The sequence below is a fragment of the Arvicanthis niloticus genome, chromosome 28, assembly GCF_011762505.2.
Source record: "Arvicanthis niloticus isolate mArvNil1 chromosome 28, mArvNil1.pat.X, whole genome shotgun sequence".
Classification (NCBI taxonomy): Eukaryota; Metazoa; Chordata; class Mammalia; order Rodentia; family Muridae; genus Arvicanthis; species Arvicanthis niloticus.
Window position 1 is genome coordinate 12,511,369 of NC_133436.1, and position 23,632 is coordinate 12,535,000.

At 43.8% G+C, this 23,632-nt stretch overlaps 1 protein-coding gene across 4 annotated transcripts in view; it reads right to left on the bottom strand.

Moving 5' to 3' along the window:
* Tiam2 (TIAM Rac1 associated GEF 2) overlaps positions 1–23,632 on the bottom strand; it is a 204,525-nt gene that overhangs the window by 72,851 nt on the left and 108,042 nt on the right. For all 4 annotated transcript variants that reach the window (XM_076926716.1, XM_076926717.1, XM_076926718.1 and 1 more), the window contains 5 exons: positions 19,191–19,363; positions 17,220–17,444; positions 6,084–6,269; positions 4,722–4,868; positions 3,722–3,787 (listed from right to left, as the gene is read on the bottom strand). In XM_076926716.1, the coding sequence (XP_076782831.1) occupies positions 3,722–3,787; positions 4,722–4,868; positions 6,084–6,269; positions 17,220–17,444; positions 19,191–19,363 (797 nt within the window). The remainder of the gene's footprint in view (positions 1–3,721; positions 3,788–4,721; positions 4,869–6,083; positions 6,270–17,219; positions 17,445–19,190; positions 19,364–23,632) is intronic.

The window sequence follows — 23,632 nt, forward strand, 5'->3', positions numbered from 1 at the left end:
ACTAGCATTTTATTTAAACAGACTGTCCCATGGTCAACAGTTGGTTGTTTCGTTCACATTTTCCATTTGAGAAACCGACACCAGGGTGCCCAACACCCCCAACCCTCACCCCCTAGTCTGTAGCAATGTGACAATACTTCATTCACTCACTGCCACAGAAAGTCAGGACACCCCAGACAGTTTTACAGGAGCAGAGGCCTAGGCCAGGGGTTGCCAGGCTGCTGGCTTTCTGGGGCAGCTGCCACCCTAGCTCAGTGGGAGATTTGTTGACATGTCTCCATAACAAACACCTCCCTGCCAAACACTGTCTGAAACTCGTTATTACTCATCAAGGAGACTCTGAAAAGCTCTCATTTGGGGCTAGCCAAGGTGTCCTTTAAAAAATGCTCCAAGAAGGCTGGCTCTCCTCCAGCGCTAACAGACTTCCAATTAGGGTGACTCACTGCAAGACCCTTACAGGATGTACCAATTATGGTGGGCTATTTAAAAAGGAGTTCAACTCCTCCCTCACAGTGGCCTTTCTGTGTGACTCCAATGCACATAATGTACTTACTGTATAAAAACAGATGGTTTGTGTGCTGCAAATATCCTCCGTGATTAGCACGAGACAACCAGTGAATGATAATTGTAATTATTCAACCAGCCACAACCAGAATTTCAGCCAAAGGGGTATTAAAAGGGGGGGGGGGGCTCTTTTACTTTAGCTGCAGTTTGATTTGAACCTAGACCTGTGTTCTGAGACAGAACAGAAAGATGTACCATTAGAGCAGCCAACACAGAGAAGGAAAGTCTCCTGTATCCCTCCCTACACAGGGTTTCATCCTCAGTGGAGCAAATGGGCTGGAGAGACAGCCTGGAGAGATGTCTTTGATAGCTTTGGTGGAACTTGAGGACTCAACTGGAATATGTGGAAACCTGAACCTGATTTAACTAAGCACTGACCTTTGTCATCAATGATTATTTTAGCAAATTTTCCTCCCGAAGCCACGAGTCTTAATAATGCTTTGGCAATCTCATTCCTTAAACTCTTAGAATAAGAACTTTCTTTGTTCCACAAGGTTTAAAGGGATGCAATCTTAAAACACTGGGATTTTATCATAGATCAACACTTCTGAGCCATTAAAGGACTACCACTAATACAAATGACTAATAAACAGTGAGTATCAAGATGTTGGACACACAGGAACACTTACACTACAGAACCAAGGCTTATGAAAAGGTTTTCAAAACAACACACACAGTCACACACACATTCATGAACATATACACACATACACACTCCCATTCACGTACACATACTTATACACTCACACACACTCAAACGCTCACACACTCATGCAAACACAGACTAACACATACTCAAACACTCTCACACTCAACATACACACTCATATACACACATACACTCTCACATGTACACACACATTCACACACACTCTCACATTCACATGCACAGACCCATACACTCATACATACACACACACTCATACACACACTAACTCACAGACACTCTCATATACACACACATACACTCCCACACTTATACATACATTCACTCTCACACACTCACACACACTCTCACACTCAAACACACTCATACAAACACACACTAATTCATACACTCTCACACTCAAACACACTCTCTCACACAACACTCTCACACATTCTCACACACACTCAGATATGCGCACTCTCACACTTATATACACACTCTCGCACTCACTCATGCAAACACACTAACACACACTCTCACACTCACACTCTCACACATACACACTCACACACTCTCTCACACCCTTACGAAACACTCTCACACATTCTCTCACACTCAAATTCACACACTCGTACACTCACACACACATACAAATACATACTCTCACACTCACACACACTCACAGATACACACTCACACTCACACTCACACACACATAACTTAATAGGACACATAACTTAACAGGACAAAGCAGGACACAGTAAGAATATAGCAAATTTTGGTAACATATCAACCACAGTGTTGGAGAACATGTCACGCTCTCCAATAACAGCATGATCTGACAGGGGTTTTAAATCAGCTCTGCAAGTATACAGAGGCCCCGGGGCAGGAACTAGACAGCAGTCCTTATAAAACGGTGCTCACTTAGATAGCATCTTTTATAGAAAAGAAAAACTGGATGAAACTTTTCTGTCTACCCATGAATTACGAACTTTAGCAAAAAGAGCAGAAAACAGGAGATTCCTGGCTCAAGCCACCCAAACCCACAACCTGCTCTTGGCAACCATGGTCCTGGGAGGTTGCAGGTGAGAAGAAACATAACTCCAGACGCTCCAACTCATTCACGCTCATCCTACAGGAGGCAGGGCACCTGAGGCTGAGATGCCATGCGGGAGAAGCAGTGTTAGCGACAACAAAGGCACCCACAGAGCCTGTACCCAGCTTCCCAAGGAGGCAGAACACATCCATATCTATACTGAGTGTTTTATATCGCCAGGGAGTACCCCACTCCCTCCCAAAGCAACGGGCAGAGTCTAACTCAGATGGTTTTCAAACTAAACTACCAACTTTTCAAAGTTTTTCCATTAATGTGTTGGGTAGTTTTGGCAAAGACTGAGCCAATTTTTCTATGCTGATCATCATCAGGCTTTCTTATCTTAATGATTTTTTAAAATTTATGTTGGTGTGAGAGAGTATGCATGTGTGCATGCCATTTGGACGCAGGTGCCCATGGAGGTTGGAAGAGAGCACCAGGGTCTACTGGAGATGACGTTATAGGCAGTTGTGAGCTGCCATGTAGGTGCTGGGGACCAAACTCGGGTCCACTGTAGGAGCACCAAACTCTCGTAAATGTTGAACCATCTCTTCATCCCTATTATCAGTGTTTTTATATTATTTTATTATGTTATATGTAAGGGTGTTTTGCCTGCATGTGTATCTACAAACCACACGTGTGACTGGTGCCCTCAGATGCTAGAAGAGAACATCAGATTCTCCTGGAACAGTTATAGGTGGTTGTTAACCACCATACGGTGCTAGAAAATGAACTTGGAGCCTATTGAAGAACAGTAGATAATCTTAAACTCTGAACCCCATCTCGTCAGTCCCACTACTGACCTTTTTACCTTTGATGAGTAGCTCAGTTGTCTGTTAGGAATAAAATTAAAGATAAAGCAATCTAGTAGAGAGAAAGCTTGGAAGAACTGACTAATAATAGGAGCCACCGCTTTATGAGAAGGATGGGAGTTTGGAGAAAGCACAAAATATAACTATAAGCATACCCAAGTAGTGCACCCACTCCTGACTATACTCCTGATCTCAGAAATAGAAGCAACCCTAGAGACCAGAGAAGGACATTGCTCAACCCCACTGAGGATGCCACATAGAGAAGCATCTGGGTGAAGACATTGAAGGTCATGGAGGAAGCTGTAACTTGATATTCACTAATATTCAAAGGAAGGTTGGGAACTTCTAGGAACAGGTAAGCCTACACCAAAGATGTAGTTCTGGCAAGGTACTAATTTCAAGGTAATAATGTTGTAAGTTTAAAAGCCTCCAAAAATTCTTAGCATTCAGGGAATACCTCTTAGCTTACTTAGTAGGACCATTTTAATTCTAAACTTGTCTTTTAACAGATCCATGGGAAGACTCTAAACCATCATTCCTCAACTTAGTCAACATAAAAACGAGATGGCTGCCAAGATGGCTGCCCTGTCTCGCCATATTTACCTCACTGGAGTTAGTGGAGTTTTGAGGTAGCTGAGTTCCAAGAAATCCATGGCTCGAATCAAACATCTGACAGAAAGGAGGAAGAAAAAAGACTAATGAAATGGTTCTGCAGTGTTCCTTGACATCCACATGTTTTTAGTTTAAAGACTGAAGTTGTATAACATTTTATCACATCTCCATTGCACAGTCTGTACTAATATTCAAATACGAAGCTTTCACTCTTCAGAGAAATATGCTTTATTTCCTCCCATAGTTTCATACTTACTTTTCTGTGATATTTCATAGTATTTACGCCATCTTGAATTTTCTTGACATTGCTTTTTTTAAAAAAACTAATTATGTATTTCAGAAGATGGGGAACAGAGTTGGCAAAATCACAAAATCAATCTTATAACTATTTTTAATGTGCTTAGAATAAATATTGGAAGACAATATGCTAATAACCGTTTGTTTGAAGCCAAAAAGACTAGGAATCATTCTTTTTTACCTTTGTAAATCTTATCTTCTAAATTTTGTAGAATACTAACATTAAACATTCAACTGGGAATACCTAATAAATCAACTTCACTCAGCTGTGTGAGTACTGACTTCGACTCTTTTTTAAAACAAAAATGTTCAACCAAATGCTTTTGTTGATCAAGAAATCTTTTGTTGAGAACATTCAGCAGATACGCTGAGGCAGACAGTAAGGTTCATTTAATTAGCTAAATGGTACTTCTAAAAATAAGCAGGTTATCCTGTTATCTATCACTTTATCATTTTAATTACATGAAGTTATCTTGGTTAATATAAAAAAATTGACTTCGTCATTTATGTACAGAACATAATTATGGCAGTGCCATTTAGAAAATGTAGGTCCAATATTAGCCAATGGTCTACAGTTAACCCCTACCTATAACCAACAAATAGCTACTTCTTGCAAGTAACTAAACATGCAAGTAGAAATGGAGGTGTCAAAAATGTCACCCAGCCCCTTGTTCCTCCTATGTCAAGAACTCACCTGAGTTATGGATGCTCTCTTCTCCCTCCCTTTCCTTGCTAGGGTGTCCAGACCTTTTAATGAAGAAAATATGCCTTTCTTGCTTTTTCCTCTCTGGGTAAGGGAAAGTGTTCTTTTCCTGAAAGCAGAGTCATCTCTGGAACATACCTAAAGGAAAACACAGTTGAAAAACATCTTAAAGCCCATCAAAGTGTCTGTGTAAGTGTGTTCTGACAGTGTCCGAGCCTGCTACATAGTTCACAAAACAGAAATCAGCCTCCACAGAGGCCTTACCTAGATAGCACAAGCCAACATTCAGATGGGCCCACGACAGGCAGCAGAGTCAGCAAAACCATTCTGAGCTGAGCCAGTTCAGTGCAAAAGGCCAGAAGCAAGTTCAGACCCTACCTGTGGGGCTCCCAGCACTGCAGGCTAAGCAACCATGATTTATGCATTGTGTTTGTGTATGTGTTCCTGTGTCTGCAGGTGCATGTTGACCCCAAAGGTTGACTTTGAGGGTCATTCCTCAGGCACCATCCACCTTGCTTATTCTTTTCATTTTTTTTCTCCTTTTTATGTGTATATGGTGGCCATGCCTGTGTATATGCATGTTCATATGTGTGAGTACACAAATGCAGGTGTGTTTGTGTGCAGGAGAGGCCCGAAGCTGACAACAGGAATCTTCCCCAATCCCTCTTCCACTTTGTTCTTTGAGACACAGAATATCAATCAAACTCAGAATTCACTGGTACCACTAACTTGGCTAGCCAACTTGCTCAGCTCTAGGGATCCTGTCTCCACCTTCGAAAGGCTAGAATTACAGGTGGGTAACAAGGGATACACATTCGAAGGGATACACATCAGAACGCCTTTCTTCTTGCTCTCATCACTGAGCCATCTCCCTCATTCTCCATCTTTTTTTTTTTTTCCTTTTTCTATTTTTTTTTTTTCAATTCTGTTTTTTGGAGATAGGTTCTTATTTACCTGGAAGTCTCCAAGTACAGGTTCTAGGGATGAAACCCAGGTCTTCACACTTACAAGGAAACCACTTTGCTCACTGAAACTATCACCTCAGCCCCAGGTTAACCAACATTTAATCCATCCTTTTCTTCTTTACCCAGTAAGACCACTCCTGAGGGACCTCCACCTTTGCAAGAATATGAGGAGGGATAGACAGGCAGATGAGAATATGGAGTAACTTCCAACTAACAGCTAGACTCCTAGAATAAGCATCTGAGAAACTGTAAACTACAGTCTCCTCTGCTGGTCCCCAGTACCTAGCTTCTGGTGACCCTTGTCAGTTACTAGGTTAACTTCCAACAGAGGCATTAGCCAGCTGCAGAAAGGTGCAAGCCACTGACCCAGCCCTCCCCAAGAACTTACCAGAGCATGGAAAGACGAAACAGACAGGACACCTAGCCTGCCAAGAGCCAGCTTGGAGGGGCGGCTGGTGGCAGCAAGGAGACTCTTGGGATTTGGTAACTCCCCACCTTGTAAGCTCGCCAAATAGCAACGCATGCGGAACAGGTCCATGTGGAATTTTTCCAGATTCTGCTCCCACTGCCGGATCTTAAACAGTGAGAAGAGAGGTGAGCTCGACCTTAGCTACAAGTCTATGCAGCTCTAACTGCAAATTAATACAGTAAATGTAATTCCTTACACACCACTCAAGGAAAAATTACTAGCAGCTGGGGCTGTGTGGTTTCAACCTGCAGTTCCCCACACATGACACCCTCCTACTAGAACTTACTAGGTCATGGTCCTACACATACAGACACTTGGATATACTTCACCAGGACAGCCAAGATCAAAGGCAGCTGGGGCTGACAACAGAGCGACATCCCAAAGTGCATGATAGTTACAGAGCAACAATGCTGACTTACCGTGGGATGTAAAGTGAAACACATGCCTCCCGTTACATGTCTTTTCCCATTTGTACCCCCAGATCCTCTCCTGTGGGTCGTGACCCCTTAGGGGGTCACATATCAAATACCTTGCATGCACATCAGATATTTACATTATGATTCCTAACATTAACGAAATCACAGTTATGAAGGGGCAATGAAATGACGTTATGCATGGGGGTCGCTCCAACGTGAGGAAGTGTATTGAAGGGTCACAACATTAGGGAGGTTGAGAACCACTGTCCTACTGGATGAGATGCACACAGACAAGCACAGCATGTGTGGTGGCAAGGACCTGATGTTCCAAAACAATGACAAGCAAGTGCACGGCAGAGACAGGACAGACATTGACCACTCGCTGCTATTCAGTGTCTGAGGGAATAACCACCTGTACATCTGAAAAAATGCAATTAAAGCAGCAACAGATATTTACACAACAGAAGTTGCCATGTCTTTACTCAAAACAAAGAGTCTTGAGCTGGCAAAGAAATGCCATCAAATGGTATTTGTGTAGAGACCTCTCTCCTGTCTTCCCAACACATCACAACCATAAGTCTATATAAAACGTGACCTCCATTTGCATTCAGATCAACACGCAGAACAAGGCACAGGGGGGTTGATAACATATGGCTCAGAGCAGGGTGGGAAGCTGACATTCTGCAGGCCCTGGTGGCCACCTCCATATGGCCTACTGTGACCATTGAGCAGCAGACTCTATGAAGGACTACCGATTTCCTCAACACCAATGGCATCTCCCATCGGCTGTGTTATTTAGCATCCACAGAGAACCAGACAAAATCCCCCATGTCGGTCATCCATTCTGAATAAACAAGCATTAGAAAGATTTCCAGCTTTGAGCACTGTCCTCCATCTGGCTTTTTCCAAAAATTACAAATTTGGGGTGTTCTCCCAACTTCTTCTAAGTTCTCTTCAGCCCCCTCTTATAAGTTCAACATGAAACTTTCTGTATGAAACAAATTTGCATACAGGGGTGCAGATCAGTTCTGGGGTGCAGCTCAGTGGGTAGAGCACTTACTCACATTCCCGAAGCCCTGGGGCTGGATCACAAGTTGGGCATCATGATGTGTGCCCATACCCCCAGCATTTAGAAGGAAGGCATAGGCAAAAATCAGTTGTTTAAGGTCATCTTCAGCTACCTACTATCTTCCCCAGTCCAGACAGCAAAGTTTTAAAATAGCTCGTTCTCTCTCTCTCTCTCTCTCTCTCTCTCTCTCTCTCTCTCTCTCTCTGTGTGTGTGTGTGTGTGTGTGTGTGTGTGTAAAGCCTGCTTTATAGATGAGTGCTCCTTTTAGTGGGGCACACAACAGAGCAATGACACGGATGACACAATAGATGGGGGCACTTTAATGACACTTTCATTACCCTTTATTACAAAAGGGATTGTGTGTGTGTGTGTGTGTGTGTGTGTGTGTGTACCTGAGTTCTATGCTGCATGTGTAAAGGTCAGAGGTAACTTTTGGAAGCTGGTTCTCTCCTTCCACCTCCACATGGGTACTAGAGATCAGACTCAGGTCACTAGGCAACATCTATTAAAGCCATATCACCAATCCCACACACAGGGAAATGTTTAATGATGAAATGCCACAGGAAACTCCCAGGTCTAAGCACTGACACAAACTCAACGAGGTGTTTCCTCTTTATTGCTAACATAACTGTGTTCAGTGAATGAGCTCCGGGATGTTCTGGAGAGCTGTAAATGGACAGGGGCAGGGGAGATGAAGCCGGATGATAAAAATCATGACGCAAAAGGTCACATGATGCATTCAAAGAAAGACGGCAGCAGTCCTGTAGCACCCAACCCTCTTAGGAAAGCATTTTATCTCACTTATTCATTCAGTCGTAACATCTGGCCCAACTGACCATTACTAGGTTTGGCCTAAAAAACAGTTTGCTTTTTCCTTTTTGGTGGAGTGACTTTTCAAAACGACCACCCTGGGCTTTGCAAACACCAAGACCTACGTTCACTGAAGATCCCAACCAGTGACAATGGTCTACTAAAGTTGACTAGAGGCTAGAACAGCAAGCCACGGTCCCGCGGCCAGCTAGCTTTGCCTCCTTGGAGATGAATCAAACGGGAAACTCCAAGTTATGGGAGCCAGGGAACCAAGGATTTACCACTCATTCATACTAACTCATACATCCCACATTTATTCAGCAAGCAAAGCATCGTGGACCTTACTGAAGTCCCATGGAATGGTGGCTGAGCACTCAAGAGCAGATTTGAGTTTGTCCCTGGTTCTGCCGCTTACCAGTGGTTCTGCCACTTACCAGCTGTGTGCCATCAGAAACCTCACCTACCTAAAGGTCTGCTCCTTCACCCCTCAAATGGATGCAAATGGATGCAAATGGATGCAAATGGATGCAAATGGATGCAAATGGATCCCCATCCCTACTGGGTGGAGGGATCAGAAAATCAAATATGGCCATGGCTTGCAAAGGACTCTGAGAATACTACACCAGAGGAAACTAGGAAAGAGGAAGGCACAGGAGGGGGAAAGGAAGGGAAGGGGCAGGCTCAAAGAGGTGGGTTTTCTACAATGAGGAGGAAAGACTCCTGACTCACAGGAGGGGCCAGTTAATGCTGATTTTCAACTTGACAGCATCTAGAATCTCCCAGAAGACATGTACACAGCTTTGAGGGATTACCACAGTGAGACTGAGGCAGGAAGACCCATCATAAATGTGGAAGGCTCCACCCCATGAGCTGAGCACAGTGTCTTGTCACAGCAACAAGGGAAGTCCCCAAAACATCACATGGATGTCTAATCACTCGCCAGGTCTACAAAACAACCAATGATGTGAGAAACAAGGTCCTTTAGGGGCTGTGTTCTGCAGCAGAGGCAAGCAGAGTCATAAGAGACAACCGGAAAGCAGCATGCTGAGCAAGGAGAAAGACAGAACCAAGAGCCATGTGACATCCTAGACAGAACCTGTGTGAGGAGAGTCAGGGGCACTCTTGAAGGAAGTAGCCGATAGGCCTTCATGAGAAATGAGATGTGCAGAGTGGACCAGGTGACAGGAGGTAGCATGCATGTGCACTATGCACAGAGTCCTCTCTGCCTGTAAGTCCCCAGAAAGGATAGGGTCAGGAGGCATTCTAAGAGAACACAGCCAAGTGGGGTTCTAGACAAAGGCCAGCGTGAACAACGGTTCATCTTCAATGCCATGGGAATGCCAAAGGGCTTTGAAACCAGGAAACCTCATGACTCGATGTGTTGGTTACATGTGAACACTGTTGGTTGTAGGAAAGTGGATCACCCTGCCCAGGGCACCTTTTCTCTGCCCCTCTTCTGGTTAAAGCCTCATTTCTAAGAAGCCATTCAGATGGTCCCTCCTCCAGTAGTCTCCTAAGCATACCCAGGACACTAAATCTCCTCTGGTTGTCTTGCCTCACACCATGAAACTATAGCTCTAGAGTTACCCTCTTGTGTTGAAATTACAGGCCCAGTCCTGTCATGCTTCCAGATGGAGGATACTCCCAGTGTGCACACATGCCTAGCCTACAGCGGGTCCTGCATAGAAGGTCATTGAATTAGGCTACAGTTGTTCTGCTGCCCAACACACTTCTACCATCTACTCACTGACCACTAAAGAAAGCCCATATTGGTGCATCCCACCTCTGTCAACCAGCCTTGTCTCCATACCTCTCCTCTAGTCTCCTCCACAAATAGTGCCCCTCCCCCATACACATATCACGTCACACTTTAAAGGCTGTATCCACACTGCCCCTTCACCATGGTTTTCAAATACCTAAACACAAAAAAATGCATCCTTCTTTATCATCTTAAACCTTTAAATAAACATATATGACCAGGATGACCAGGCTGAGGTGATGAATGTGATCCCACTGGGGGAGGGGCAAGTTCTCCGGACAGGACACTATAGTGGACCTGTTAGCATACCTGTATTCCCCTTTCCAGCCCACTCTTCAATGGGCAGACTTCTGGTCCCTGAAAAGAGCCCAGGATGAGTCAGGCTGGGGTGGGGGTGGCAAAGCCATCTAGGAGGATGCCAGGACTGCCCAAGGCTGGTGAAGCTTTTGTCATCATTAACTTGTTTGAAATAATAAACGGAAAGTACTAACTGGACTTAATTTACAATGCTTCCTCTCTCGAGACTTCAAAAGCACTCCCCATGTGGACACACAGAGGGGTCTGGTGCGTATTGGACACGCTCAAATGAACACTGCATCATCCACCCTGTGAAATAGCCCAGAGGCCAGAGGCCAGGACTGTAGCATGGTTTATTTTAAGCAAAGCATGTGACCTCCGAAGCAGCATGAAACACAGCCATTGTTGTCGTGACGGCATCTTTCTAATTAGAAAAGGGTGTTGACAACCATTTTTCTCCACCCCTTGACTTCAAAGAGATCCTGTTCCAGAGACTTTATCTATCTTGAATGATGTCATCTACACTGTGGGATCTGGTATTATGTGGCTAGATCAGACGTTTCTGGAGTCTCTGGGACACAAAGTTCCGTGAACAGAAAAGTACACAGCCCAGCTGCAACCTCCAAATGGCAGTCAGGAAGCTAGAGCACCCCTTCACAATGGGAACTTGTCAATGGATGGTTTGCAGGACCCATGAAAGATGCACGGGAGCTGGAGCCTCCTTGGTCCAAGCCCATGGATAACTGTATTGGCACAATATGTTCCTAGTTAGAGACTTAAAAGCAATTGCAAGCCTAGGAGAAGAAGACCTGGAGAAAGATATTCCAAGGTTAACACATGAATCAAGCCAGTTAACAGAAGACTGGAACCTCCTACATCAGAGAATGTATGTGAGGGTCATAGCACTTTTGAGAAGAGTATAATACTCAGTTGGGCAGGAGGTGGGCTCGGTGTGAACATACACATAGGCACACCTCTCCCAGCTGAGCACTCTCTGGGGCCCACCGTCATTCTCAAGAGTGTTGTTCCCATTCTTAATAAACTACCTCAGGCTGGAGAGATGGCTCAGTGGTTAAGAGCACTGACTGCTCTTCCAGAGGTCCCGAGTTCAATTCCCAACAACCACAAGTTGGCTCGCAACCATCTGTAATGGGATCCAATGCCCTCTTTTGGTGTGCGAAGGCAACTACAATGAAGTCATATAAATAAAAATAAATAAATCTTTAAAAAAAATAAACTGCCTCTATTCTACCTCTACAGATATATGCCTGGGACCTATTTTTTGTTCTGAGGCACAATAACCTGGAAAGTCATAACAGGTGCCCTCTGGATGTCAATCCATGCCTGGAACAAACAAGCTGTTTTTAGGCTGTGGGTTTAGCAAAGGAGAGCAAGTGGCTCTCTCTACAACTTCCTACCCATTGAGTTAGGAAAAGTGAGCCCAGTAGATGGAATTCCTGTTACCCAATGCAGGACCCTTTGGGGAAAGGTGACTACATTATGGCCTTAAAAAGAGAATTCCAACATGGTAACATGACATTAAAGCAGAATTTCTGAAGCTTAACTCAAAAGAGTTTCTTCCCAGGAACCCAAAGAGCATTGTGAGGTCAGGGGTGGAGGAGGTTGGAGGAAGCAGAGCTAGGAGCAGGGGTGAGTGAAACCAGAGTAAAGAGCTGGTAACATCAGAAAGGTATACTCAAAATGACTAATATGACTCTGTCAAAGAGTGGGCAATGGGCCTCCAAGGATAATGCTCCTCCACCTTTGCATGTGAACACAAACGCTCTACACTTAAGCTCCAGCAGCAGCATGACTCCATGTCCTTGGGACAGGGTCTAGCTAAGTTGCCCAGGATGGCCAGTCATTTGCAATGTAGTCTTGGCTGGCTTGAATTTATAATCTTCCTTCCTTAGCCTTCCAAGTACCTGGGACCACAGGCCTACAGCACCAGGCTCCACTGATCTCAATTTGTTAAAAGAAATCCTCTTTGGACCACATCTAACATCTAAGACTCTCAGATTTGTGTAAATAGTTATTCAGTTGGAGTCCCTGCCCATCAGAGATCAGACACCTTCCTTCTAGCATTCATTCACAAACTACTAACACACACTGCAAAAAGATATGTGGAGAGTGTGTGTGTGTGTGTGTGTGTGTGCATGTGAGTGTGTATATGTGAATGTGTGTGAGTGTATCTGTGTATGTGAGTGCGAGTGTGTCTGAGTGTATGTATGTGAGTGTGTATGTATGTGAGTGCGTGTAAGTGTGTGTGAGAGTGTATGTGAGTGTATCTAAGTATATGTGTGTGAGTCTGTGAGTGTATGTGAGTGTGTATATGTGTGTGTGAGTGTATGTGAGTGTGTATATGTATATGTGAGTACAAGTGTGTCTGAGTGTATGTATGTGAGTGTGTATGTATGTGAGTGTGTGTATGTGAGTGTATGTGAGTATATCTAAGTATATGTGTGTGAGTCTGTGAGTGTATGTGAGTGTGTATATGTGTGTGTGAGTCTGTGAGTGTATGTGAGTGTGTATATGTGTGTGAGTGTGTGAGTCTGTGAGTGTATGAGTGTGTATATGTGTATGTGAGTGTGTGAGTGTATCTGAGTATGTGTGAGTGTATATATGTGTGTGAGTGTGCATTTGTGTCAGTGTGTGTGCATGTGAGTGTTTATGTGTGTTGATACTTACAGCCAGAGACATCTACCCTCTTTTATTTATTTTTTTTACTTTACACATATGAATTTTTTTCTGCATGTCTAATGTCTATGTACCACACATGTGCAGTACCCACAGAGGCCAGATGAGGGTATCAGGCTCCCTGGAACTAGAGTCACAGATGTTGTGAACTGCCATGTGGGAGCTGGGAATTAAACCCAGGTTCTATGGAAGGAGTAGACAGTGTTCTTAACCACCGAGCCATCTCTCTAGCCCAAATTTAAATATTTAAAAAAAGCATTTGTTTAGTATTCTCTGGCCACAAAGAGGCCCAGAAACACACACACACACCACATAAACAGGGGGGTGGGGGGGGAAGAGAGAGAGAGAGAGAGAGAGAGAGAGAGAGAGAGAGAGAGAGAGAAAATACTCTCAATGTTCCCAAATATTCCCTTTCTCTCTTTCCATGGAAGGACCAGCACTCTCTAAACTAGGTGTCCCTTTTCCAGACCAGCAGCACCTGGTCCTGAAGCTTGGCCTAAGAAAGCAGAAAGAGCTAACACCATACTTTTCCATGACATAGATCATATGACACTTATGAACTCAGTGACACTGGACTTCCCAAACCATAATAGGCATGCAGTGGCTCTGCATCCAGGACCACAGGCAAGATGAGGAACAAAGGCCATGCCAGGCAAGCTATTATCCCTCCAGCTCCCACTCACAACAGCCCCTGGACAGAGTCATACCCTGCACACCACAGATAACTACTGACATGCGACAAAACATGTAGAGAGTGTGTGTCTCTGTGTGTCTGTCTGTATGTGAGTGTATGAGTGTGAGTGAGTGTGTGTCTGAGTATGTCTATGTGTGAGTGTATGAGTGTGTATGAGTGTGAGTGAGTGTGTGTCTGAGTATGTCTATGTGTGAGTGTATGAGTGTGTATGAGTGTGGGTGAGTGTGTATCTGAGTGTGTCTGTGTGTGAGTGTGTGAGAGTGTGTGTGTGTTTGAATATGTGTCTCTATGTATATGTGTCAGTGTGTGTATGTGTGTGCTCAGGGAAGAAGAAGGATCAAGGATAGACTGTGGACCAAATCAGTGTTCAAAAGCTGTGTGTGTACAAGAGGTCCTTCCATGAAACTACGAAAAGCAAGATAAAAATGAAAGCAAATCATTACCCTAAGAAGAGCCCTAAAATAGACCCTGTGACACGGTAGATTTAGTTATTGATCAAATATGCCAAGACATTTAACTTGGCTTGCTTTAAAATAATATCTAGAGGGGCTGGAGAGATGGTTCAGCGGTTAAGAGCACTGATTGCTCTTCCAGAGGTCCTGAGTTCAATTCCCAGCAACTGCATGGTGGCTCACAACATCTATAATGGGATCTGATGCCCTCTTCTGGTGTGTCTGAAGAAAGTGACAGTGTACTCATATAAATAAAATAAATAAATCGCTTTTTAAAAATAATATCTAGGAACTCTTCTTGGGCACATGCATACTGTTACTAAGGTAAACATTTTTTTCTTTCTTGTTTTTTTTTTTTTTTTTTTTTTGGTTGTCTGAGGTGGGTCTTACTCTGTAGCTCAGGCTAGCCTAAAACTCATAAGCAATCCTTGTACCTCATTAAAAAAAAATCACACTCTAAGATGAAGACCACAAATTATAGTTATCGTCATGCAATGCATGAAAGAAGCACAAGAGACATGAAGACATGACCGCCATTACACCTCTTCCTGGGAAGTCTTTGTATCTCTTTCCTTTGCTTGAGACAAACTCTTGGGACTTTCTCCTGGAAACTGCTCCTGTGTGCTGGAATAATGGTTCTGTTCCCCATCCTGTCTGCTGGGTGAGGTCTTCCCAGATAAAAGCAGGACAGAGACTTGAGAAACCTCAAGCTATGCTCCAGGTAGGAGCACCTGTCCGCTGGTCAAAACCCCATGCCATTACTCCTTCTGCTTTTCTTCTGGCTTTGCTAGCAGGAACCGTGAACATGGGAAGCATCTTCCCTAAGAACAGATCCATCCAGCATCATCCATTCTGTCGAATTACAGAAAACTGCATTCTGGCACTTTTCTAAATAAAGTCCCAGACATTTTTTTTTAATGTTACTTGCCACCACACCTTCGGACCTGAACACCCAAGACCTTTGTTATTTCCTGCCCACTGACCTTCTCTAGTCAGGTTGTCGCTCACATATTTCCCAAAACTGCTACTTTTGCCGTGCTTTCTCCCCAACCTAAAAGCACTGCATCCACCTCCAACCTTCAATCCAGAGAATGTAGTCAGGTCTCTATCGTTGTGATAAAAACACCTCAGAAAATCAACATAAGGGAGAAAAGATAGCGTGGCTCACAGATTCTGAGACATCAGTGTGTAGACACCTGGCTTGTGTCATCTGGGCCCATGGAAAGGCAGGACATGGCAGGCTGCGCCAGGCAGAGCAAAGCTGTTCACCTCATGGTGGTTGGGAAGCAGAGAGAAGGGGGGAGGGAAAGGGACGGACAGACAGACGGACAGACAGACAGACAGACAGACAAAATAAAACCCTTTCAGGGCAGGCCCTCATTTATCATGTCCTCCAACTAGGACCCAGCTCCTAATGCTTTTACTGCTTAATCTGTCCATGATGTCACAGTTCTTGTGATGGAAGGTCTCTCCTGTGGACAGCACTGAAAAGTGAGCTAGCCTTCAACATGTGTTTATTTATAAAATAAATAAATTTTATTTATTAATTTAAAATACATATTTTAAATTAATATAAATTAAAATATATATTTATATTAAAATATAAATTAATTTAAAGGGGCATTTAAAATATTTAAATATAAATTTATATTTATATATATTTATTGTATATTTATATTTAACTATATATATTTAAATATAACTTTATATTTATAAATATATTATATATATAGTTATATAGTTATATTTAAAATATAACTCACAACCAGAGGATAAAATAAACCCACCCCAGCCTTAGTGTCAAAATTAAAATGGCCTGAATTGGGTGTCCCTCCCAAATCTTTATGTCAGAGTCCTGATTCCCAAAAACTGGGGAGTGGTGCTTTCTGGGAAATAAGTAGGTCATGTGGCAGAGTACTCATGAGTAAGATCAGTGTCCTTATAAAGAGAAGCCAGAGAATTCCTTCACTTCTTCCACCATATAAGACAGTCAGCTACACAACCATCTACACCCAGGGAAGATGGCCCCATCTGGCATGGAATCTGCCCATGACTTGATGAAGGACTTTCAGATTCCAGATGCACAAACACAGTAATTTTCTTTTTTTTTTTTTTTTAAAAAAAGATTTATTTATTTTATGTATGTGAATACACTGTTGCTGTCTTCACACACCAGAAGAAAGAATTTACAGATGGTTGTGAGCCACCATGTGGTTGCTGGGGATTGAACTCAGTATCTTTGAAAGAGCAGTCAGGGCTCTTAACCACTGAGCCATCTCTCCAGCCCCAAGTAATTTTTTATTGTTCATAAACCACTTTGTTTATGGAGTTTGTTACATTGCACTAGCCCCGACCCCAGCCAAGTGCCAAGTACTTGCATGCGTACAATTTAGCACTTCTATCTTCTATGCTAGTGTGCACAGGAGCCCCAAGCCACCTCTCTTGCTACTTCTACCCTAAACCAAATGACCCCTGCCTTCCTCCCCACCAGGAAATCCTTCCGCCCTGCATAACTCAACAATGTCTTCAGGCCACCTTCTTCCAGGAACTCATCGCCACCATTTCCTCAACCTTGTGGCCTCACACAGCATTTGGAGATCACACCTAATCTAGCTCATTCCAGAAGGTTCTTTATTGTCATGTTTACCAGGCTTGCTTTCTAACTAGACTATATACACTTCTTAGAAAGAAGGTTCCTATTTCATAATTATCTTCGTGTGTTCAAGTCAGATGCATCTCTTAGAAATATCAGTATGTGCAGACTGGAGAATGAGTAATGGGAAGAAGAACTGAGAAGGGAGAAGGTGACTCACACGGGAATGTGTGCAGGTGGCGATTGGGTGACATGCAATCAATGGTACCTGGTTCTCGATGGCCTTCCTGTTCTTGGGGTCGCTCACCACAGACAGTTGCAGCTCCGCCATCTTCTTCATCTTGCTGTCCATGTCTATCTTCTGAAGCAGGCTTCTGGTCTGGCTCTTCAGCAGCCGGACGGTGTCCTCCTTCCCATGCTTCTTTGCAAAGAGGGATGCGCACGCCGAGTGTATGGCAGTGACCCAGTTTTCCAGATCTGTCTGGCTAGTAGCCTAAACACACGATGGGGGAACTGTTTAAGATTATTTGAACAGAAAGTGTTCTCTTCAAAATGGAAGAGCAAGCTTTGATGCGTCAAACCCAAGGAGTCTCTTCACAAAAAAAAACAAAAGCAAGAACAAAACAAAAATGTTTAGCTTCCCAGATGTAAACACCCAACTCAGATTCAAAGAGTCTACGCTGGCTAGTTCTAACTGCTAGCTTGGTACATCCTAGGATCTCCCAGCATGCCTCTCCATGAAGCATTGTGTAGATTAGTCTGGCCTGTGGGCATGTCTATGGGGGACAGTCCTGACTGCTTTAATTGATATGAAACGGCCAGGCTGAAGTAGGGAGCTCCATTCCCCGGCTTTGTGTCGTGGACTGCGTGAGAGTAGAGAAAGAGAGTCGAGCACGAACAACTGTGTGTGCGTTTGTTTCTTTCTCAGCCCTTCACTGTGACTATAATATAATCAGCCATCTCAACACAATCCCCCCCAATACCGAGACTTCCTCACAGTGATGGACTGGGACCCAGACTCATGAACTAATGAAAATAAACCTTTTTTTTTTTTTTTCAGATGATTCTTGTCTGGGTGTTTCATTGAGGAGATAAAAGTAAGGCAGAAACCTTAGTGTGGCCATCAAGGAATTGGGCTGGAGAGATGGCTCAGTGGGTAAGAGCACTGACTGCTCTTCTAAAGGTCCTGAGTTCAATTCCCAGCAACCACATGGTGGCTCACAACCATCTGTAGTGGGATCTGATGCTCTCTTCTGGTGTGTATGAAAACAGTGATAGTGGATTCATATACATAAATATATATATATATATATATATATATATATATATATATATATATAGACAAGGAACAAAACCAGTCCACAGTTAGTGACAGAAAACAAGGGTTTATCCACCCACCATGACATTACACCATCCATATTACATTCATGCCAGAACCCTGTATGTTCTTTTGTTTTTGTCGGTGGTGGTTATAGTGATAGTTTTTCAACACAGAGTCTCTCTGTATAGACCAGGCTATGCTGGAGCTCGTTATGTAGCCTAGAATAATCCTGAACTCACAGTCATCCTCCTGCCTCCGTTTCCCAAGGGTTAGGATTACAGGTGTGAGTTACCCCATGCCTAGCTTCTGTACCCTTATAAACCTTTCTGTTCAAAGTCCAAAGTGTCAAGAAGATACAGGTGCCGAGCAACGGTAGCAGAAGTCAGGCTGCCAGATTCAACATCATGCTAGGTATTTCTATGGAATTGCCAGACATCGTAATGGCAGACATCCTGGGTATTGCTCTCCAAAGGCAGCCGCCACTTTCACACTTGTTCGGGAGGCGCTAGTGAACCTGAAAAGCTTCTTTGACATTCACTAGGGATTCCTGGGAGCAGCTGAAGTTTCCCTGGCCACAGGTTTTCTTTAACAGAACTCTGTTCTGGAACTCTCAGACATTCTCCCTCTAGGTCATGTGTTACCCAGAGCACAGAGCGCAGTATTTTCTCTGTCCTGGCGTGGATATGAAAGGCAGTAGCCTTAGACTTCAGAACCAGCAGACAAATGCCTGTTATAGAAATGGCCGTGACCATGGCACTGGTGCGTATGAGAAGCCACAGTCTCCAGCCCACACCCTTATCCCAAAGCTTAATGGAGCATCCATTGAATTCATGTCAGTGTTTTTCTGCTTAATTCTGTTCAGTCTCTCCTTAATCATTCACACACCATCACCTCACCCCTCCATTTGTAGAGTGGTACCTGGAATAGGTAGACGTCCCCACAGGAGTTACTCAGGCAGAACACATGCTCTTTCTTGGGATGCTCTGGAACAGACTGCACGATGCTGTCCTCTGCAAAGAGGGCACACCGTGGGGCACTATTCTGGTCTGCGGAATTCTTTCCATAGGTCTCATAAAACAGCAGAGTACATCCTAGAAAAGCCAAAAGCACAATGATGTCTCTGCCACACGACAAGAGAGTGTAGAAAAGATGTAACTAAATGACACAATCCCAAAATGTCCCCACATGCCTGCAAGAGGCTAGTGCTTAAAACAAAACAAAACAAAACAAACAAACAAACAAAAAAGCCCTGGTATGTACAATATACCTAGTTAAACTCTCAGGAACAGAACAAAAACTAGATGATATGATCAGCCTGGTTTCATTGATCAATAATAACGTCCACCTGACTCCCCAGGTACTCTCTCCACACAGCTCTCCTAAAAGATTGTCAAAGTGACATACTTGCATCTACCAGGAAGAAACTGAGGATGGAGCCCCAGCCGAGACAACAGTGGAGCGTGGATTTGAACTTAGGCCCTTGAACTTCAGCATCCTCAATCTCAAGTACAGAACTGTGTTATTTCAAATGTATTTATTAAATGTGGTAGACTAAAAAAAAAAAAAAAAAAAAAAAACCCATGTGTGTTAGCTACGCTTATAAGTTCATGGTCCAGGAAACCGGCAATATCTACTGAACCTGGCCATTTATAAATATATATATATATATATATATATATATATATATATATATATATATATATATCAAGCTGACTCTTCAAATGTATACTGAACAACTTCACATGTCACACAAGCCAGAAAATGAACTATGACTGGATTCTAAACATTACTCTAAAAACTGTCAGTACCTGTGATTTTAATGTTTGATTCTCCTTGATAAGCTATAAAGATTTACAGGCCAAAGATTCAGCTTCAATAGTATAATGAAGCATCATTATTAAGCTAACCATTGCTTCTAAGAAACCCAGGAGTAGGTTTTCTAGCATAAGGCCACTTCAAAGCTTCACCCAAGAGAAGTTTGTATGCATTCATATATGAGCACTTGCATGTGAAGGTCAGAGGTCAACTTTGTGTCTTTTCTTAAGGCGCCATCTACCTTGCTCATTGAGTCGGGCTTTCTCCATTTTTTTCCTTCATTTAGTTGACTAGTCTGGGGTGTTGGAGAATCTTTTTATCTATTTTATTGGGTTCTGCTATTTCTACCGTTCTCAACCTTACTCCACCTTAATCCCTTCCAAACCATCAGCACTACGTAGGAGACACATAAGGTTAGAGGGGAAGACCTCTTTCAGCCAACAAATTCCTGCTGATTTGGGACACAGTCCCTTGGGGCAAGTCTAATCTTTGTCATCAGGATATCCAACAGTCCAGTATACCAGTAATAATAAATGCAGCAGCAGTGGGGGCAGTAACGGGGAGTAGCCACCGAACCCCTTGGGCCTCTCCCGTCTCTACCTGCTCAAGAGTTCTCAGAATTAAACTATCTGCAGCTGACAAAGATCATGCCCCTCCCAGAGCACACACAAGGCAAATAGTCCACTGCTGTGGACAAGCTGAGGCAGCCCCATACCCCACCCCTGGGATTAAAGCAAAAACGTGTTCACATAACATAACTGGATTTTTAAAGACACCAAGATTCTCACTACACTACACTACACACTACAATATAATACACACTATACTACATACCACACTATACTACACACTACTATACACTACACTATACTACACACTACACTACTGTATCCTTTTTATAAATTATGAGCTTTACGGATCAAACTCAGGCCCTCGTGCTTGTGTAGCAAGGTTTAACTGACTAAGCCATCTCCCTAGCTCTGGTGAAATAGTTTAAGCATCATTTTACACACTAAGCACCGACACATATCAATGATGTGGTCGCTGTGGATGCAAACCCTTCCCATCAACAGTGGGGAGCCCCCAGCCCATCTTCTCCAGCACAGAGTGGGCGGGGCCCACCACTGTGTTCTGTCCTCATTCAAGTTCAGGTGCATTAGAGATGATCTCATAGGTTGAGTGTGTGGTTGCCTAGCATGTGCAAGGCCTGCCTTGTTTATCTCCACTCACACATGAGCTCACATGTGTGTGCACACACTTACACCGTGTTCCTCTTGCCATGTTTACTGCTTTCTTAAGCCTTGACATGAACCAGTAATGTAGCAGAGAGCCAGGGGAAGGAGGTCTGCCCAAGTACAGCCTCCCCAGTGGGCGCTTTATCCCTGTCATACCATTGCACTGCCTTGAGAGTGATGAGCAGTCTCTCCTCAACACAAATAAAGCATTGTCCAAACTAGGAAGGTGGACACAATCAAATACTAAAGGCAAGAGGAGACAGCAGAGGTTTATAGCCAGAGCTGCTGGTATAAACCCACCTCTCTTCCCAGACATGGATGACCATGAAAACAAACCCAGCCCTTTTCCTTTGAGAAAGGCCCATCTGTCTTTGTATATGCAACACACCATGATCTGAGGCTCAGTTAAAGGGCGCCACATGCTGCTGTATCCAGGACCAAATTCTTCCTGTGGATTCGTATTTCCTTTCCAGTTTACCCGATGTTGTATACCAGCAACCATGATTTGAGTCAATTTATCTAAAGAAAATGAATCCAGAACCTGAACAGAGACCAAAAGAGGTCACACCAAGCATCTCAACCCCAGAAATGTGCCCTGGGGACATTTCAATTTAAAACTGGTCCAAGATGCAGCATCATAGGCTGGTTCAGGAGTCAACCTTACCCTGGTTGTACTGATTTGTCACTGAAGGGGGTTCTGTACCTTGAAGATGGCCCTGGGGTTGACAGAAAGAAGCCAACTCATGTCCAGGAAACCTTCATCATTCAGTTCACCCCTGTGGTGCAGCCATCAACCCTAGCCCATGCCTACTAGCTCCTAGAGGGATTAAGTAGACATTCTGGCTATAGGAGCACAAAGGAAAACATGGCTGACCGACCGGCAGTGGAAGAACAAGAATAAAACAGGAAGTAACAGAAATGCCACAGTGGAAGACCAGCAATCTAGGCCTCTCCTCAAACCTGCCTGCTCTTAGACTAACTCTCAATTCACACTGTCCCTTCACTCCCTGTGGGGAGCCTATCTTGGGGCAGAGTTCATAGCATCCAAAAACCCATCCTGATGAGGTCTTATCCTGACACCACACAGAATGTCGTAGATTTTGAGAAACATTGTAGAAACCTTGACAATTCTTCAACCTAGGGTGTCCCTGTGAACTGCAGGAGAATCTATCCATTGGGAAAGGCAGATGGTCCCCATTAAATGCTCTTATCTTCCAAACTCGAATCTTTGTCTGCTTAGCACTGCATACATCAGTGACAGCAGGTCATAAGATGGTTCAGCCCTAATCCCTCTCGACAGAAAACCAACTCCAATGTTTCCACATGATTGCTTCAAGAGTAATTTCCAAACGCTACTTAAATGTGTATGCATATACACATCTCTTTGTTTCCAAATGAGATTAACCCAAATGCATTCGTTCCGACATTATAATTTACAGTCTTGAAGCCAAGAAAGTTGACCTTAACACAGCAAATTCCCAGAGGGCAGAGGTGGAGACATGAAGGCTATGGCAGGTGGCCAAGGCTGTGGATTGGGTTGGAGGCCTGCTCCACAGGAAGGATTTCATGCCTGGTACTATGGACCTGTTATTTTTCCCTAGGAAGTCTGTCACATGGGACCTGGGGAAAAAAGGGGGACTGCCACCTTTGAAGACATGTTTACTTTTGCTTCCACCCTGTCACCCTGGAAACATATTCCCTACGGCCTGCAAATCAAACCCTTAAACCTTTCCCACTTACAAAATGTTTCCACAAAATTTCATAGCCCATCTAGAGGCAGCTAAGGCTTTATTTTCTTATCCTTTCAAACTTTTTACTGGATCTGGTCCTCTATTGCAACTTTTAAAATCTCCTCACTCATGCATGAGAGCCTGCTTCCCTGGGATATTAACAACTGGGTCAGTTCTATGATTTCCTCAGCCAACCATGAACCATAAGGATCCTAACCCATAATGAGAAGCTATTGGGTCCTGGGGCTTATGCACACAGCACACATGGTCCACTGGGGGAGCTTACTAGAGGAACTTAGAGGCCATTAAGAAGTGACATCTACACATCAAGGTCGGGGAAGGGATTCAGAAATTACCAGAGAGCAAAAGAAAGCTAAGCAGGGTTACTGTGAGAGAGGCACACCAGGCAGTTCATACCTACTGCACACATGTGTGATTTGTGTTTCCGCTCCCTCCCCTGTTGGAAGAACATGTGGGAACATCTGATTTCTGAGACATCCTGTTCAGTGTCTCTGACACTCACAGGTGGCCTTTGCAGAGGCTGAGGTTGGACCTTCTGCCTGCACCTGCATAGATCAGA